The sequence below is a fragment of the Hyperolius riggenbachi genome, chromosome 11 (assembly GCF_040937935.1).
Source record: "Hyperolius riggenbachi isolate aHypRig1 chromosome 11, aHypRig1.pri, whole genome shotgun sequence".
NCBI lineage: Eukaryota > Metazoa > Chordata > Amphibia > Anura > Hyperoliidae > Hyperolius > Hyperolius riggenbachi.
The window spans coordinates 212,616,284-212,636,163 of NC_090656.1; the positions used below are offsets into that span (position 1 = coordinate 212,616,284).

Sequence of the window (19,880 nt, forward strand, 5' to 3'; positions counted from 1 at the left end):
GTTTGGTACCCGAACGCACGCATTCAGCACCGAACAGCAAGATGGGGAGTGTTTCACTGGACTCTGATACTTCCTTCTTCTAGCTTGGAAGAAGGAAGTATCAGTATTAAATGAAACGATCCCCGTCCTGCTGTTCGGTGCTTAATGTGCGTGTTCGGGTATTAAACCATGTGGCCCCAAATTCAAACACCAACACTATTAGGGACCGGTCTAGATATTTGAATAGCTTACTCGCTTGGACTTGTGGCAACACATTGTATCTGCTGTGCACTATCCCTCTGTGTATTATACAGTAGAGACTCATTAATCTGGCACAGGCGGGAATTGCCTGATGCCGGATATGTGTTCTTGCCGGTTGCTTAGGATGTCAGAGATGTCAGAGTGGGTGCGCAGCGCAAACCACTTACGAATCATCCAAATGCCAGTCTTCTTCGCAGCAAAGCCACTGTAGCTTCCAGTGGCTTTGCTGCATCCTCCATACGTGGCTCTGGAGCATCACGTAACCCGATGCATGTCATGTGACATGTCGGGGAGCCGTACGAGGATGCCGCAAAGCTCAACAGAGAAGTCCAAAACGCTCTGGAAACCCCATTGACACACACACACACACCGGTGCAGGATCTGGTCCGCCAAGCCATGTAGACAAACGAAAAGGATCCGCAGGCCACAGGGAGATAGGTAAAAGCCGGTATTCTTTTATTGGTAACGCCACACAAAAGGACAATACATCCACAGGCACTGACGCGTGTCGGGCTTAGAATCTGCCCTTAGTCATAGTTTTATGACTAAGATCAGATTCTAAGCCAATATGCGTCAGTTGATGTATTGTCCTTTTGTGTGGAGTTACCAATAAAAGAATACTGGCTTTTACCTATCTCCCTGTGGCCTGCGGACCTCGCTAAGCTGCTGGAATCTACAGCATTGAAGAAGATGGACGCCTGGATGATTTGTAAGTCACATCCGCTGTGCACTACTGTGCTGATAGTTATAGGAACGCCCCCATTTGCCCCTGCCGGACATGCTGATCAGTTGAGACTGCCGGGTACCTGAGTTCCGGGTTTACGGGACTCTACTGTAAATTGATTCTTTGAGAACATTTTTACTTTGTAACGTAAGCTTTTTACAATTTTAGCAACGCTGAAGGATGAGAAGGACATAGCGGAGGAAAACGCGATATTTGCCGAGATGATGAGGGTTATCGAACAAAGGGACCAGCTTGTGACTCGAACCGAGGAGCGAAGACTGAAGGAGGCCACAGAGGAAAAAGACAATCTTCATATTTCACTCCCGAAGAACCGCCAGCTGAATATGGGCCTAATAAGCAATAGGAGGATTATATAACATGTACACTCCGCTTAGACTTGGATATTCTGCCTCTTGACTGGTTCAAAGGGCAAAGATGAACTGCTAAATGACGTTATTCTGATCCTCATCTTCATCTTCTACTGCTGATTGCCTCATGTGCTGGCCGATTTTCATGACTGGCTCTAGATATGACCCTTCAGTCGTGTAACCAGAGGCTGCAGTCCTGCCTAACTCCTCTGACTTAATTTGCTGCCTATAGTTAATTTCTGTCTGTTTTTTTGATGGATACTTGTTCCAGCCTGTCTTGTTTGTGCTTAATTCCACTGGAATGCAAACCAACATTTGGGTGCCTAGGAATAGATTTTTTTTAATTTTCTTAGATAATTCTCAGCATCAGGTCTTATTAGCACAAAATAATTTGACATTTGCTTGCCTCCATGCTAGAGAGTGGCTTTCTCAGCTCCTGTAATATCATTACAGCAAGACACTGCCCCTCCCTCATTTTTCACTTACCAAGTGTGAGTCTTAAAAAGGATACAGCTGAAGTAAAGGCTTCATCCAAGAGGCATTGATAGTTGAGATCTCAATGCTGCCTTCTGATAACATTCAGTATGAGGGAGTGCTGCTCTGAAGGCAGGGGGATAACATTGACAATAATGATCCTCTTAACTATGCAATTAGAAAGCCAAAAGAACAAATACCCTTATGTATGGATACGAACAAGTATAAATCTAATTACAAAAAACAATATTTAAACTAAAAATATTTTTTTTCCTTCTTCTTTTTGTGTTGAGTGCAATGAAGTGGAAATATTTTTTTTTAATTGTTTAAGGGCTGGCTTCCAGAAAAGAGGGAGGAGACATCATTTATAGCCGACAACTGTGATTGGTCCTTAAAGCCTGCTTACACTCTTTTCATCACAGAACTGTATTGAATTTCTTTGTCTCCTTTTTAAAATGGTGCTTTGTAAAGCTTTAGGTCTGGATTACATGGGTTGGTACGCTGCTGTGCAATTTGGGGCAGTCGAAGAGTCGAGGACTGCAATGATTTTTCACTTCATATTGATTTATTGTATTTAAGCCCGCAGCAGAAAAATCTAACCTGCGCAGATTCTTCCAGACAGTGGTTTGACTTTTCATTTGACTAAGCCTCCACCCCCCTGGCGTGGCTGCGGACCCCGTTACGGACCCTGTCAGTGGTGATAGCTCATCCGTAAAAATAGGTCCAGCATAACGTGAGCCCTGGTCTTAGATAATTATATGAATAGTATACTTCATTAAATATGCAAAAAACATTAAATGCAGTGATATCAGCCATTTACGGCCCACCGCAGAATGCCTCATATGCCATTGTAAGGCTTGCCATACATGTATCAGTTTTTTAATTTGATTTCCATCCAATTCGATGATTATATCTGTCAGTCATATAAAGGGAACATGAGGTTAGAGGGATATGGAGGCTGAATTAGAGTACCTGGTCTGCATATGCTTGTTCAGGGTCTATGGTTAGAAGTATTAGAGATACGGAATCAGGAGGACTGCCAGGCAACTGGTATTGTTTAAAAGGAAATAAATATGGCAGCCTCCATATTCCTCTCATCTCGGGTTCCCTTTAAAGGACCACTATCGCAAAAAATTATACAATTTAAAATGCACGTAAACACATACAAATAAGAAGGAGGTTTCTTCCAATGTAAAATGAGCCATACATCACTTTACTCCTATGTAGTAGAAATCAGTCATCACCGACAGGTCTTTGACTAGTCCATCTCTTCATGGGGGATTCTCATTATTTAATTTATGCTTTACAAAAGTACTCCTTGGAAAGAATCTATACAAAGTGGCGGCACCACTCCCCCCCCCCCCCCACACACACACACACACACACTCTCACCTGTTTACATGCTATTCTGCGCCAGTTGGACTGAGCAACTGCCATTCACTAAGTGCGTTTGAAAATAAAGAAAACCTTGATAATCCCCCATGAGAAGATGGACTAGTCCAAAACCTGTCAGTTCTGTCAGATTTCTACCACCTGCTGTAAGTGACAGCAACTTAGGAGAAAAGTCATTTATAGCTCATTTTACTCTGGAAGAAATGTACTTTTTATTCATGTGTTTTCATGTTTCTTTCAATTTTACCATTTTTTATTTTTCTTTATTTTTTTTTTGCAATTATGGTCTTTCAACAGATTCGATCAGTTTATCTTCTATCAATTTTAAGAAGTATCGATTGAAAGTCTGACATGTGAGAAAATCTCAGATGTTCAAAAGATTTGTACTAAACTCTACTGAGAGTGAGAATGCCATGCAGGACAGGAATCTATCACTATCCAATCAAATTCCAATCAGACAGGGATCATTCGGTTTGGTATAATCAGAAAGCACGGCCTTGTATGGCCCTTTTAATGGGGTTAATAAACAGGCAGGAAATGTATGCTTCAGCTTGTAAAAAAAATGCATAAAAATTTCTAAGTATATTTATAATGAGAAAATATAATATGTATCTTAAGCACTCCGGAGTTAGGATTGTTTAACCGCAAGAATTGTTTTTTTCCTTTTTAATGTATTTAATGTACATAGCCTTGGTTGGTAGAAGTGTAATTAGGATACAGTCAGGTAGCATTTAGCGCTATATCAGAGCTGCTACACACTAGTTTAGTTACTATGGCATCAATTCACTAAGATCATGCTGTAGATAATAAAGCAAGAGATAACTTACCTCCACACAGTGAGAGAGTTATTTTATCTCTTCATTCCTTAAGTTACCTCCTCTGTAGTTAATTTACCTCCTCTGTAGTTAAGTTACCTCCTCTGTAGTTATTTTCACACGCAGTTAATAAACAGCCTGTCTTTAACTCTGGAGTTATTTTTAGGATTGAAGAGTTAACTTAAAGACAGAAGAGTTAAGGTTAGGTTTGCCTGAGGTAAAATGTTTCCTGAATACTACATGCCTCATCACCATGGTGACCACTCTAGAAACGTTATTAAAGACAGGAGATAAGCTTAGTGAATTGAGGCCATTGTGTCCTTTTCTTGGTAACAAAAAAAAGATGAATTCAGTCAGTTAGTTTTCAGGTGTATAAGCATGCATAGAGAACCATCAGACTTTTACGGGAAGAGTTTAATAGCCTGTTATAAAAATGCCTATTCCGAGGGAACTGGCCCAGCGACAGAGTAGGATCATCCACCAGGCAACTTAGACAGGTGATTAAGGCCTAGTGGGTATCAAAGGGCCCACCAACCACCTTCTCTGACCTCTCTCCACTTTACTTACCAAAAAGACCACAAGGGGGCCAAATCTACTACCTTACCTAGGGCCCCATTACATCTCAATCCATCCCTGCCCAGTGATCAGCACATGTGCCTTCAGTAATGCGTCTGGAAGCATGCACAACATGGAAACGTGCTGAAGGGAGCGGGAGGAGAGATCCACAAGAAGCATTTTTTAATCCTTTATGAATGAAGAGAACCGATGCATCCTATTGGATGTGTGTGTTGCCTGCTGCATCTGCCAGCCAATGGCAAGTCACCTGTGGCTGCATGCCAATGTGAAAGGGAGGGTTTGACAAAACGCCATATGCAGAGAGGCATTGGTCTGCAGACAGCTTTATTGCAATGCAGAACAGGCAAGGGCTATTGATGTTCTCTGAACAGCTGTCAAGGACAGCAACTAAAAAGTTTCCCTGGGGCGATTAAAAAAAAAAAGTTGTGGTCTTATAAACTGTACCAATCCTTGAGAGGGTAGTATATGGCCAGGTATTAATCATGGAGAGAATGCAACAACATAAAAACAAACGTTTAGACAACAACTTCAATTCCTAACTTTCCTTGCAAGCTTTCAAAACTACGGTAAGTTTCTTCACGGTTCTGATCCAGTTCTGTATCATGCCTGAAGAAACATGTAAAGGGAAATAGTCAGCAATATTGGAGTTGATGCTGTAAAATTTGACTTATTATATGGGTTTAAGTGAGCCGAGCAGCATTTTTTGCACCCAGGGCATCTCAATAGCACATTAAAAATGCATGCTAACAATGTGGCTTTTTAGTTTAAAATTCCATTCTACCTCTTCTTTTTTACATTTAAATGTTTGTTAGAGGCTTTTATTTACCTACTTCTGCTGCCTGCCATCCGCAGAATGAGCAGGCAGATAAGGACTGCTGTAACTAGCAGTAGCAATGAGCAAACAAAAGCTTTCATGGGGGGAGGGGGTAGGACACTGCTCTTCAAACTGTTCAGAGAAGTCACACTGGATTATCTTCACACCTTCCCCTGTATAAATAAGGGGAGGGGGAAATGGCAGCTCCTACAGCTATTAGAAACCATGACAAACTGCAGAAAAAGAAAAGCTGCTTGGATCCCTTTAAGAGCAGTGTTCAGAAGACAGCGACAAGACAGTAACGCCTCTCTGTGCAATGTATTCAGAAAATAAGTTGTGTATATAAGCATAGATTTCAACTGATAACATACTGCCAATGTAATGGTCCCTTGCTGTATGTACTACCGACATTTGACTTTTGTTGGCGGAGAGCATATTCTGGGTGATGTTAAAGGGGTCAGCGCATCCAAAAGTGATATTTCTGTTAGGGATGGAGGCAGGAAAAGAAGAAGCACGTTGTGTTGGCTGCGGCCAATGGGCGTAGTCGGGAACTCATTTTTAAGGAATTCATTGCTGATTTCTCTGAAAATGTAACAAGCCGATCTATGCATCAACTTCTTAGCATCTAGCTGGTGCTAGTGGACAATTCTTCCCATATTCCCAAAAATTGATGCATACATTTTGGGGGACTGACCTTTTAAAATACCATTAAGTGATACTCGGTATCATATATATCTGCATATAAGCAGATCCATGTATAAGCGGAGGTACCCACTTTTCTCTCAGAAAACAGGGAAAAGTGATTGACTCATGTATAAGCCCCACCCCCAATATAGCCTGATGTTCCCCCAGTATGAGTCATATCCCTTACCCAGTTTAAATAACCAGATGTGCCCCCAGCATTAGTCAGCCCACTCTCTATGGTCCGATGTGCTGTGCCCCAGTATTTGCCAGTCCCCTCCCTATTGCCAAATGTGCCCCCAGCATTAGCTAGCCCCCTCTCCATAGCCAGATGTTCTGTGCCCCCAGTATTGGCCAGCCCACTCTCCATGTCCAGATGTGCTGTGTCTGTAATACTGGCCAATCCTCTCTCCATAGCCAGATATGCCCCCAGCATTGGCTAGCCCACCCTCCATGGACAGATGTGCTGTGCCCCCGGTATTGGGCAGCCCCCTCCCTATAGCCAGATGTGACCACAGCATTGGCCAGCCCACTCTCCATGGCCAGATGTGCCTGTAATATTATTGACCAGCCCCCTCTCCATAGCCAAATGTGATCCCCTTCATAAGGCAACCTCCCCCCACATGTAAAGAGTAGTGCAGTATGTGCCCCCCATTCCCTCCAGCTACTTACAGCAGAGAAAAGCAGCAGCCTCACCTGTCAGCACAGAGGAGGCCTTTTTAACCTGTCTATTGCAATCACTGTGTCTTACACCAGTTCATAGATCTTCATGTCCTCCTCCTGGATCCACCCCGGTCACTCATGGTCAATCTAAGCCACTCCCCCTTTAGTGACATGGGCATGCAGGGGATAGAGTGATTTCTAAGTCAAATGAAACCACGCCTCTTTGCTTCAATAATTCATAGATCCTCAACAACCTTTGTCTGCCGGCTCAGTCCCTCCCACCCCAATCAGCAACATCCTTCCTATTGGAGACCTGCAACCATGATAAGAGGGGATAAGGATCTATGAATTGGCGAAGCAGGTAGCAGGTAGTTTTTGCAAAATTTACAACAAACCTTTTATGCAATCATTAATTTAAATTAGCATTATTTTACAGGGATTTAAGTGGAACTCTAGCTTGCAGCTTCTTAGGGAGATCGATCCGTTATACTTGTCACACAAACTACACACTAAATGGCATATTATGCAGTGCCCTCCTCTCACACTGGCGGCAGTATGTCGCCCCTCTGTATGGCGCTCCACAATGGCAGAGAACAGGCAGGTTTAGCACGTGATTATTGCCTGCCCTGCACTCAAAGTGAGCCAGTCGCTGTATGAGGCAATAGTAAATAATGGAAAGATGAGGAAATGCAAAGAGGGAGTCCAGGGGTATAACTACAAATCATGGAGGCCTCACAGCTGTATATTTAAGGGGAAGCCTATGCTGGGCAGTGTATTGCCCCACATATGCTATTAGATATATTAAAAGTCTACTGCAGAATCTTGTGACCAGTGATGTCACTTCCTGTTGGGCAGTAACTCAACAGAGTTTAGAGGGAATAGACACCGAAATACTCGGCACAGCTTCCCTGTCGGCTCTGCGTCAAACAATGCTTTGCCGTTCAGTTCAGGTAGAGGTGACTAGCTGTCTAGGGAGGCAGATTGAAGACAAACTGGGACTTCGACTGCCCCTGGGCCCCTTAGTAGCCGCAATGGCTATTGTTATGCCCCTGAGAATGCCTTCTATAATGACTGCCTGTGGAGCAGTGTGAGAGGAAGTCTCCCCCACAGGGACACAAACAGGCAGTGACACAGGGGAATTATAATAGAGGATTATGTACAACACTCCATCAGGTACTACAGAATCTGCAGTGATCCCATATGGGCTGGACTCCATTCATTAAATATTGGCCACTATGGAAAATCTGTAGGTTTTGTACAGACATGCCTAGAAACAGGAAGTCTGTGCCCTAGATTTGCCTTCCACTGTGTAAGTGAGAATGGCTGTTGGTTCCTCTGAAACGTCTGTCCTGCATTCAGCTGTCATAGTTACAGTGTTGATTTGTAGATGGAGTGGCGACTTTTGCCTCAAATTGGCTGGCTGGTGGGGCCCATTTGGGTGATCAAAAACAATGTTTGTATGGAGTTTTAATTTTAGGGGGACTAACAGAGCAGATTGTCCTCAAGATGGTGCTATTTATTGTCCAGCGCTGCGTAATATGTTGGCGCTTTATAAATACAACAAATAAATAAATAAATATTATAAAACATTACCTACAGATGTACTTGGCTAGTTGGTTGGCATGCTTGATCCTTTCTTGCTAGCAGCTGCTCCTGTGTGGACAGATCACAGACAAATCATTCCACTCCCCAGTCTGTGTCTGACGACTCAACAAGCAAGGGCAGGGGAAAGAGGCAGGAGGGAGAGAAACACTGTGTGTGTAATTCCTTATCTTAGTAGCTAAACATTTCTGCAGACTAGAGCTTGTATTTTACAGACAGGAAGTTTTTAGTCAGGATAATACCAAAAGAAAAACAGTCATCCTTCTTCAGACTCTATTCCTGTTGACTGACAATGTTAGTGCATATTAGCAGAAGGTGATAGATTTTTTGCAGTGTCATCCAGATACATTTATCTACCGGTTATATGAGTTATAATATTACCCCCACTGGGAATTTCTGCAGATGTCTTTGTAAATCATGTCGGCATTGCATTTTTTTGATAAGCTGTATACTATATTTATGGTCTTAAATGTTAAATGTGTTCAAGGATTTGCCTCTGAGCTGAAAAAACAAGTCTGTCCGGACTGGATGGGGAGATAATCACACAAACTGAGGAATATACAAGTGTATAAATTATATACATGTTACTGTTATTGACACTGGTGTTATGCAATAAAAACAAAACTTTACAGATGTAAACACTGGTGTGTACATTTTATTCTGTGACATCATTTTCTGTGCATCTCTGTGTTTGAATTGGTCTGAAAAAAGACAGAAGGCTACAGTGGGATGTGAAAGTTTGGGCAACCTTTCCTGTATAAATCGTTGGTTGTTACGATAAAAAATGTCAGTTAAATATATCATGTAGGAGACACACACAGTGATATTTGAGAAGTGACATAAAGTTTATTGGATTTACAGAACTTAGGCAGGTACATAAATTTGGGCACCACAAAAAAGAAATGAAATCAATATTTAGTAGATCCTCTTTTTGCAGAAATGACAGCCTCTAAACGCTTCCTGTAGGTTCCAATGAGAGTCTGGATTCTACTTGAAGATATTTTGGACCATTCCTCTTTACAAAACATCTCTATCTAGTTCATTCACGTTTGATGGCTTCCGAGCATGGACAGCTCCCTTTAACCAGCCGGGCGGTATGGACGAGCTCAGCTCGTCCATCACCGCCGGAGGCTGCCGCTCAGGCCCTGCTGGGCCGATTTTCATCAAATAAAGAGCAGCACACGCAGCCAGCACTTTGCCAGCCGCGTGTGCTGCCCGATCGCCGCCGCTCTGCGGGGATCCGCCGCGAGCAGCGGCGAAAGAGGGTCCCCCCAGCCGCCTGAGCCCAGCGTAGCCGGAACAAAAAGTTCCGGCCAGCGCTAAGGGCTGGATCGGAGGCGGCTGACCTCTAGTGGGCTTTCATGCAGCCAACTTTCAGTTGGCTGCATGAAATAGTTTTTTTTTAATTTAAAAAAAACCCTCCCGCAGCCACCCTGGCGATCTTAATAGAACGCCAGGGTGGTTAACTCACACCACAGATTTTCAATTATTTTCCGGTCTGGGGACTGAGATTGCCATTCCAGAACGTTGTACTTGTTCCTCTGCATGAATGCCTTAATGGATTTTGAGCAGTGTTTATGGTCGTTGTCTTGTTGAAAGATCCAGCCTCGGCGCAGCTGCAGATTTGTCACTAACTCCTAGACATTGGTCTCCAGAATCTGCTGATACTGAGTGGAATCCATGCGTCCCTCAACTTTGAAAAGATTCCCAGTCCCTGCGCTAGCCACACAGCCCCACAGTATGATGGAACCACCACCATATTTTACTGTAGGTAGCAGGTGTTTTTTCTTGGAATGCTGTGTTCTTTTTCCTCCATGCAGAACGCCCTTTGTTATGCCCAAATAACTCATCAGTCCACAGCACCTCATTCCAAAATGAAGCTGGCTTGTCCAAATGTGCTTTACCATACCTCAAGCGGCTCTGTTTGTGCTGTGGGCTTCCTCTGCATCTCTCTCGCATACAGCACCTCCTTGTGTAATGGTTGAACGATGCACAGTGACTCCATCTACAGCAAGATGATGTTGTAGGTCTTTGGTGCTAGTCTGTGTGTTGACTCTGACTGTTCTCACCATTCGTCGCTTCTGTCTGTCCGAGATTTTTTTTGGTCTGCCACTTCGAGCCTTAACTTGAACTGAGCCTGTGGTCTTCCATTTCCACAATATGTTCCTAACTCTAGAAATAGACAGCTGAAATCTCTGAGACAGCTTTCTGTATCCTTCCCCTAAATCATGATGGTGAACAATCTTTGTCTTCAGGTCATTTGAGAGTTGTTTTAAATTAAAATAGGAGGGAAACTTACAATTGACCCCCTTAACCACTTAAGGACCACGCTATGTTTTGCTGATCTGTGCTGCGTGGGCTCTCCAGCACAGATCACGATTGTGGCAGGGCGATCAGACTTCCCCCCCCCCCTTTTTCCCCCACTAGGGGGATGTCCTGCTTGGAGGGTCTGATTGCTGCCGCTCTGTGTGGCCGAACGGGGGGCTCCTCAAAGCCCCTCTTCGCAGCGATATTCCTCCCTCCCTCACTTTCCCTCCCTCTCCCTCTGGCTATGGGCGGCACAGGACGGCGGTCCATCCTATACCGTCTCTAACAGGCTTTAGCCTATCAGACAGCGGCAATCCCCGGCCAATCAGATCGCCGATCTCCTTTACAGCGCTGCTGCTACAGCAGCACCATATGATGTAAACACAGGGGATTTCTTCCCCGCGTGTTTACAATTAGCCTGCGAGCCGCGATCGGAGGCTTGCAGGCTGTTCACGGAGACACCCTCCGTGAACTGACATGGCCATGGAAACACCACTTCGGCCTGCCGACGCCTATCGGCGTTAGGCGGTCGTTAAGTGGTTCTTTTTCATAATTTGATTCACCTGTAAATGTAGGTCGGGTCACTATTCTTACCAAGCCAATTTGAGTTCCAATAATTAGTTCTAAAGGTTTTTGAATCAATAAAATGACAACAGTGCTCAAATGTATGTACCTGCCTAATTTTGTTTAAATCTGTAAATCCAATAAACTTCATTTCACTTCTCAAATATCACTGTGTGTGTCTCCAATATGATCTATTTAACTGACATTTTTTATCGTAACAACCAACGATTTATACAGGAAAATCATGACAATTAACAAGGTTGCCCAAACTTAGGCATCCCACTGTAAGTTCTGTCCTATCCATGTTCCTTGTAAAATTGTGAGCTCCACCCTTATTTGTGGGATTTAGGTTCTGATTCTTTTTCTCTTTAAAGGGGAACTGAAGTGAGTGAGAGGTGGAGGCTGCCATATTTATTTCCTTTTAAGCAATATCAGTTGCCTGGCTATCCTCCTGATCCTTTGTCTCTAATGCTTTTAGCCATAAACCCTAAACTAGCATGCATGCAGATCAGGTGTTTCTGACATTGTCAGATTTGACCGGAGCAGTGCTTTTCAGCGCTGCTAGAATAGTCTATGTCGGCAGCCAGCGCCGCCATAGACTATAATGGCAATCAGTCTATCGCGGCGCTCAGTGAGTAACGTCGGCTCCGTCAGAAGACGGAGCCGAAGTTGCTTAAAAAACACAATAATTCGGCCTCAGCAATCGCTGGAAGCGGAATTATTTCATTCCCCCACTATCCATGGCGGCCTGGAGGGGGAATAGTAATTAAAACGGCCCGGACTTGTGCAAGAAGCAGGATCAGCCATATACCACTGTATCCTGCGCCCAAGTCTACCGGCGCCGATTATAAATGTACTCGATTTGACAAGATTAGATGCATGCTTGTTTCTGGTGTGATTCAGACTCTAATACAGCCAAATACACCAGCAGGGCTGCCATTTATTCAGCGTGCCTGGGGCTCGTTCACAGCTTTTTAATTGATTCTTGCTGTGTCTTGCTCTCCTTCTGCCTCTTCCTCACACAGCACGACTGCAGTGGCCCAGGGGGTGTAACTTCTCATGCACTGTTCGGAGTGCTGTGAGGGAAGCCCCAGGTAGAAGGAGAGCTGCCGGTGTTATGTCTGATCGTGCTGCCTGGAAGCTGCCTTCCTTACTATCAGGCATGCTCAGTGGGAACGTAAATATTATTCCCCCTAAATATCTCCGCTTCCACACCTCCTACACTCCCCACATTTTCAGGGTAGAGAGGGGATTCCCCAAACTACCTCTGTGCCAAATTGCAGCCCCCGAACCCCGCTGGTTCACAAGATAGATTACATAAAGCTATCATGTGAACCAGCGGGGCTCGGGGGCTGCAGTTTGGCACAGAGGTAGTTCGAGGGATCCACCTTTCTACCCTGAAAATTTGGGGAGTGTAGGAAATGTAGAAGCGGAGATATTTGGGGTGTTTAACGAGTCAGCATAACTGCACAGGAAATATGGCAGTACGGGTTCCTACTGTGCATGCGGGACAGTGCAAATTTACAAGCAGCACAATCAGACACAACACCGGGACCAGCAACGTCAGCCTGTCTGAAAGGAAGCTACTGTGCATGCGCAGGAGCCATTACATCCGGTCAGGGCCGGATTTCTGGGAAGGTCACAGAGGCCACGGCCAAGGGCGATAAAAATCAGCAGGGCGCAGGACTTGGAGAGATAAGAGGTCACATGTCAAAGTAAATCACCTCTCCTGCTTTGCTTTGGTCTGCCTGAATTCCAGAGATCCCTGCATCTCTCTCACTTGTGCAAAGTGTGTGTTATGCCAGTCAGCATCTGCTGTCACCTGTATGATGACAGGGGACAAACAATCTGCTGTGAGAAGAAAAATATATGGGCTCAAGTAGCAGAACTCTTGACTTCCGATTAGTTTTTTTCATGCAGTACGCATTCACGAGCAGGAATTAGCAGCTCTCCCCTCTCCCTGACTGATGGTTTATTACTAGTAGGTCAGTGCTGTTAAAGACCTCAGATCTGTTAATTTTATGGCTTTCTCCTAGAGAATGACAACAACATTCTTTGTGTGAGTTTAACTCTTTCCTGGCTTTTTTTTTTTTGCCAGCAAAGTACTGTGTTAGCCATCAATGAAAGTAGGATGTTTTGAAACAGAATGACAACTGTGTTACATTTATTTATATTTACAAAACAATCAATGCATCTCCTGCTGACTGTATATATAAAGCTGTGTGCCTAACATCTTGTGTACAATAGCAAACTCTGAAGATGGCTCATTAACCAAATTCTCACTGTTTTTCTTTTGGTTAGCCAATAAAAAAGTGTTATTCTGATACAAAACTTCCTACTGACTGATTTTAAGATCTGTCTTAAGTGCTAAATTGTCACTGTGTAAAGTACACCTGAGCTTATGCTGGGTACACACAATGCAATTTTCTGACAGATTTACTGTCAGATCGACTATTTCCAACATGTCCGATCTGCTTTCCAATCAATTTTCTGAATGATTTTTCATAGAAGTGAACAGCAAATTGATCGAAAAATTAAAATCAGTTCAAACATGATGGAAATAATCGACCTGACAGTAAATCTGTCAGAAAATTGCATCATGTGTATATAGCATTACACTACATATATGCCAGTGTGTGTAGTGTCGGATCCTTCTACTTACCTGTCTTCTGTTTTGGATGGGCTTCTCTGCATTGTGCTGCACTGTCCCCTATTTGTGGCTCTGACAGCAGCAAGTAGCACAGAGGACAAAGAAGTAGCGATGTCCACTGGGGCTCCCTGTGATTTTGCACTCCTGTATGCATGTGCACAGGAGCCGAGGGAGTGTTATGGGTATGCGTACTTGACAAGTGCTGCTCATACATGAGCATCATTTCTGAAGTATGCAAGCCCAGAACACTATCGCCTGCTGTGCATGCAGACGGGAGAGCAAAATTACATGGAGTGGATAGAGCATGCACTGCTTCTTTGTTGAACAGGGCAAAGCAGCAAAACAGAGGAGGGCCCATTCAAACTAGTCTGAATTGGACAGAATGGGGGGGCGGTTGGTGACAGCCGGCCTAGGGCGCTGGAAAGTACAAATCCGGCCCTGCATCCGGTTCAAAGGTCATGACTATTATTAGTTGGAGTCTACTAACAGGAGTCATGGAAAGAAGGTGGGGAGGGGAGACACCAAGGACACAGCCTGCAAAAGGATGACAGAGCATACACCATAGCTGCGGCTGAGCCCTTTCAGCATCTTTGAAAGAGAGGGGACAGCAGCACAGTGGAGGGGAGGCCAATGAAACTGGGGGGCCATGAAGATTATGTAGGAGCTGGAAGTAACCACAGGTATGACCACAGTATGTTTTGTTTTTAGTTCAGGTGTGCTTTAAGTCTGAGCTCTAATTAGGCCATGCAAGGACATATATCCTTATCTTCTACAGCCAATTTCTAGTTTGGTAAGGGGCTTAAAGAGACACTGAAGCGAAAAAAAAAATATATGATATAATGAATTGGTTGTGTACTATGAATAATTACTAGAGGATTAGCAGCAAAGAAAATATTCTCATATTTTTATTTTCAGGTATATGGTGTTTTTTCTAACATTGCATCATTCTATAATATGTGCAGATTACACAACACTCAGCATTCAAAATGATTCTTTCAGAGCAATCTGTGAACTAATGACCTCTCCTCTGGCAGAGGAAAAGTAAACAGATGAGATAATAAAAGTCAGATAACAGCCCTCTCCAGGTGAGTAGAAATGAATGGCTTTTTTGCATAGAGATAACAACTGGATTTTCTTAACTCTTCCTGTACTGGAAACAATTAGACTGATGTATATGATCTTAATGTTGTATTTCTTAGCTGTACTACACATACAAATCATAATATCATAATTTTTTTTCGCTTCAGTGTCTCTTTAAGGTTGTTGTCATGTCGCATGGTCAACCTTGTTCAAAATGACAATTTTGTAACAGGTCAACAGAATTTAATAGGAATTTTCCCCATTTCTTTCTTCCATCCTGACAAGTACAACATTCCCGGCAGCAGAGGAACACTACCATATTTCACAGTAGACATGGGGCTCGATTCACAAAGCGGTGATAGCCCAGTTAAAGACTTTAGGCGTGATAACCATTTTTATCATGCCTAAACTAAGTTTAGGCATGATAAGTTTAGGCATGATAAGTTTAGATACGTTTAGATGGCACGCAAAGTCCCGCACGCAAAGCAGCGCCATTAAACTCTATGCGAAGTGCACCAGACTTTGCTAGCGCAAAACTTTTGATCAGCTGTGCACTGCGGTGCTAACCCAGTTGGTGATTAAACTTATCACACCTAAACTTATCATGCCTAAACTTACCACACCTAGGGCTTGATTCACAAAGCGGTGCTAACAGTTAGCACGCTGGTGAAAAGCCCTTTATCATGCCTAAACTCAGTTTAGGCATGATAAGTTTAGGTGTGATAAGTTTAGGTGTGATAAGTTTAGGCATGATAAGTTTAGGTGTGATAAGTTTAGGCATGCTAAGTTTAAGCGCCAACTGCGTTAGCACCGCAGTGCACAGCTGATCAAAAGTTTTACGCTAGCAAAGACTGGTGCACTTTGTATAAAGTTTAATGGCGCTGCTTTGCGTGCGGGCCTTTGCAAGCGATCTAAACTTATCTAAACTTAGCATGCCTAAACTTATCACACCTAAACTTATCACACCTAAACTTATCACGCCTAAACTGGCTTTTCACCAGCATGGTGCAATGGTTATCATGCCTAAAGTCTTTTAGGCATGCTAACTGGGTTAGCACCGCTTTGTGAATCGAGCCCCTAGGGCTCGATTCACAAAGCGGTGCTAACCCAGTTAGAGACTTTAGGCGTGATAACCATTGCACCACGCTGGTGAAAAGTCAGTTTAGGCGTGATAAGTTTAGGTGTGATAAGTTTAGGCATGATAAGGTTAGGCATGCTAAGTTTAGATAAGTTTAGATCGCACGCAAAGTCCCGCACGCAAAGCAGCGCCATTAAACTCTATGCGAAGTGCACCAGACTTTGCTAGAGCAAAACTTTTGATCAGCCGTGCACTGCGGTGCTAACCCAGTTGGTGCTTAAACTTATCATGCCTAAACTTATCACACCTAAACTTATCACACCTAAACTTATCATGCCTAAACTGAGTTTAGGCATGATAAAGGGCTTTTCGCCAGCATGCTAACTGTTAGCACCGCTTTGTGAATCAGGCCCTTAGGGCCTGATTCACAAAGCGGTGCTAACAGTTAGCACCGTGGTGAAAAGTCCTTTATCACGCCTAAACTCTGTTTAGGCATGATAAGTTTAGGTGTGATAAGTTTAGGTGTGATAAATTTAGGCATGATAAGTTTAGGTGTGATAAGTTTTTAGGCATGATAAGTTTAAGCACCAACTGGGTTAGCACCGCAGTGCACAGCTGATCAAAAGTTTTGCGCTAGCAAAGTCTGGTGCACTTTGCATAGAGTTTAATGGCGCTGCTTTGCGTGCGGGACTTTGCGCACGTAATAAACGTATCTAAACTTAGCATGCCTAAACTTATCACACCTAAACTTATCATGCCTAAACTTATCATGCCTAAACTTATCATGCCTAAACTGAGTTTAGGCATGATAAAAATGGTTATCATGCCTAAAGTCTTTAACTGGGTTATCACCGCTTTGTGAATCAAGCCCCTAAACTTATCACACCTAAACTTATCATGCCTAAACAGAGTTTATGCGTGATAAAGGGCTTTTCACTAGCGTGCTGTTAGCACTGCTTTGTGAATCAGGCCCATGGTGTTCTTTGGCTGGTGAGTTATATTGGCTTTCTTCCAGATGTAGTGTTTGCTATTGAGGCCAAATAGTTTGATTTACATCTCATCTGACCACAACACCTTTTGCATGTTGCATCAAAATCTTCCTGGTGCCATTTGGCAAAAAGGGGCACTACAGCTAAAAACTGAAAAATTTAAAATATGTGCAAACATATACAAATAAGAAGTACATTTCTTCCAGAGTAAAATGAGCCATAAATTACTTTTCTCCTATAATGCTGTCACTTACAGTAGGCAGTAGAAATCTGACAGAAGTGACAGGTTTTGGACTAGTCCATCTTTTCATAGGGGATTCTCAGCAAGTATTTTATTCTTTCTAAAGATATTCCCTAAAAAAGGATTGAAACAATGATGCTGGCCAGCTTCCCTGTTCCCTACATAGTTTTTTTTGGCAGTTAGACGGAGCAACTGCCATTCACTAAGTGCTTTTGAAAATAAATATATCCCTGAGAATCCCCTATCACTTGTCACTTCTGTCAGATTTCTACAACCTACTGTAAGTGACAGCAACATAGTAAAAAAGTAATTTATGGCTCATTTTACTCTGGAAAAAATGTACTTCTTATTTGTATATGTTTGCACATATTTTAAATTTTACAGTTTTTCGCTGTAGTGCCCCTTTAATTGAGACTTTATGTGACCTTTTTTGAGAAGTGCTTTTGTTTTGTTTTGCAATGCTTCCATACAAGCCATCTTTTGTGTAGCACTTGTCGACACATGCACATATCGACCACTTTTTTTTACTATTAAGGCTCATACACACGGGGCACAACTGTCGCCACAAACACGTGGCACGCGCATGTTGCGGAGATAGGTCCCCCGTGTGTATGAGGCGTGCGCCACAAACCGTCGCCAGTCACAGCTGTCGCCAGGCGATTGACGTGGCCAATCGCCGGCAACAGCTGTCGCCGCAAGTTCGCCACAACTGTCGCTAGTCCGCCACACGTACTGCGTGTGTATGCGGACTAGCGACAGCAACCCATACACCAGGGGTCCCCAAACGTTTTGGGCCGAGGGCCGGGTCAACATACTTCAGACTGCTGGGAGGCCGGAGTATACATAAAATGATGTAGAAGTATTTGCGGGCCAGACAGTGAAGCATACCCAGGTGACAACCTGCCGTCCAATTGGACAGCAGTGTCACCGACCTGATGTGGAATTTGATTTGTAATGGGCGAAATACTGCTTTCTGGCTTCCATGTGGATGGGTGGTGCCAGCACTGCTATTCCATGTGCGGACCACATCTATAAGTAATACATTTTGTGTGTGGGGGTCGGTAAAAAAGCCTCAGGGGGCCACATTCGGCCCGCGGGCCTTAGTTTGAGAACCACTGCCATACACCATGCATGGAGCTTCCGGCCGGGGGGAGGAAACAACTTCCGCCGCATCTCTGTCCCTCTGTGCGCCGTGTGTACGAGGCTTAAGATCCTGTAACTAAGACCTCTCTGTAGCTTCTCTAACCTGTCCTCGTTCTTTTATCTGGTTTGGAGGGACGGCCTGATCTGGGAACAATCCTAGTTATACTAAATGTTTCCCACTTCCTGATTATAGATTTTACTGTGCTGCTTGGGCTTGATAAAGCTTTTGATTCTTCTTATCCATCTTATGACCTGTGCCTGTTCACAAATTTGTCCTTGAGCACTTTTGATAGTTTCATACCATCCATAGTTGATTGTTTGATTTCACTCACACTACCAAGCAGTAGAATGCCCCGGGCTGTGTTCATACCGAATAAGTAAAATTGCAGCGTTTGTGATTTTTTTTAAAAATCACACAATTTTACTGTGATTTTAATGCTAGTAGATAGAAGCGTTTAAAAAAAAAACGCTTAGAAAGCTCTGATGGTCAGAAAAGCACTCATAGTGTCTACAGCCTAAATCAACATTACAGGAGATAACAAGTTATAGCCAATTCGCTTGGTGTGGAATGATAAAGGTGTCTACTTACACCTGACTAAAGGGGCCAATACACTTACTCGATTTCCTGCCGATACACAGTAGATTCGATCACTGTGATCAAATCTCTGTGAAATTGCTGCGCAAACGCTAACCGATCGACCGATTTCCGTCCAAAATCGATCGATCCCATCGATCTGTCCACGCTGAAAATTTTGCTCGATCGCCGGCGGGTTGGGAGTGCGTCGATAGCGGCGTTCGAATGTCCGACGACCGACTCTAGTGGCAATACATTACTTGTATCGCCGGCACGTGTCCCAGCGGTCCCTTCTCTGCGCTGGGCTCCGGCTGGCTTCACTTACTTCCTGTTGTGGGAAGTTTAAACTAGAGCGCCCTCTACTGCTTAAACTTACCCCGACAGGAAGTAAAGTGAAGCTGAAGCCCAGAGCAGGGAAGAGACAGCGGAGACCAGGGAACTCTCGCCGGCCGGATCAGGTAATGTATGTGGGGTGGGGGGGGGCGCGTGGTTAGCTCCACAGATTGTGAATCGGTTTCATAGTGAAATTGATTCAAAATCTGTTTGCAGTGTAGGCAGCCAATAGAACCCTCTTTGATCAGATTCGATCACAGAGGGATCTATCTGCTGGTCGATCTGGTGGCAATCGACCAGTGTATGGCTGCCTTAACTTTCCAGGTTTTTTTTTGGGGGGGGGGGTGCTATTATAACTTTCATTTGTGATTAGTTCAGGGTATTGTACTGAGGGGTACAATGTGAGCTTGGATGCAGTTTAAGGGGTAGAATCCAAGTAAGGGAGTAGGGGTGTTGGTTTAGAGGGCACAGTGCTAGTAAGAGTGCTTGGAATGCAGAATTAGGGTAACAGTGCCAGTAAGTGAGGTCAGAGGGCTGTATGGGGGGCACAGTGCCAGTAAGAGAGCTCAGGG

The 19,880-nt window shown here is 43.9% G+C and overlaps 1 protein-coding gene across 10 annotated transcripts in view; it reads left to right on the forward strand.

Annotated features, from left to right (window-relative positions):
• The window catches only part of MICAL2 (microtubule associated monooxygenase, calponin and LIM domain containing 2), a 367,727-nt gene extending 358,739 nt beyond the window's left edge, over positions 1-8,988 (forward strand). For 9 of the 10 annotated variants that reach the window (XM_068261193.1, XM_068261192.1, XM_068261195.1 and 6 more), the window contains one exon: positions 1,133-8,988. In XM_068261193.1, the coding sequence (XP_068117294.1) occupies positions 1,133-1,341 (209 nt within the window). In that variant the 3' untranslated portion in view covers positions 1,342-8,988. The remainder of the gene's footprint in view (positions 1-1,132) is intronic. The other variant, XM_068261197.1, reaches the window with a different exon arrangement.
• Positions 8,989-19,880: the final 10,892 nt, after the last annotated feature.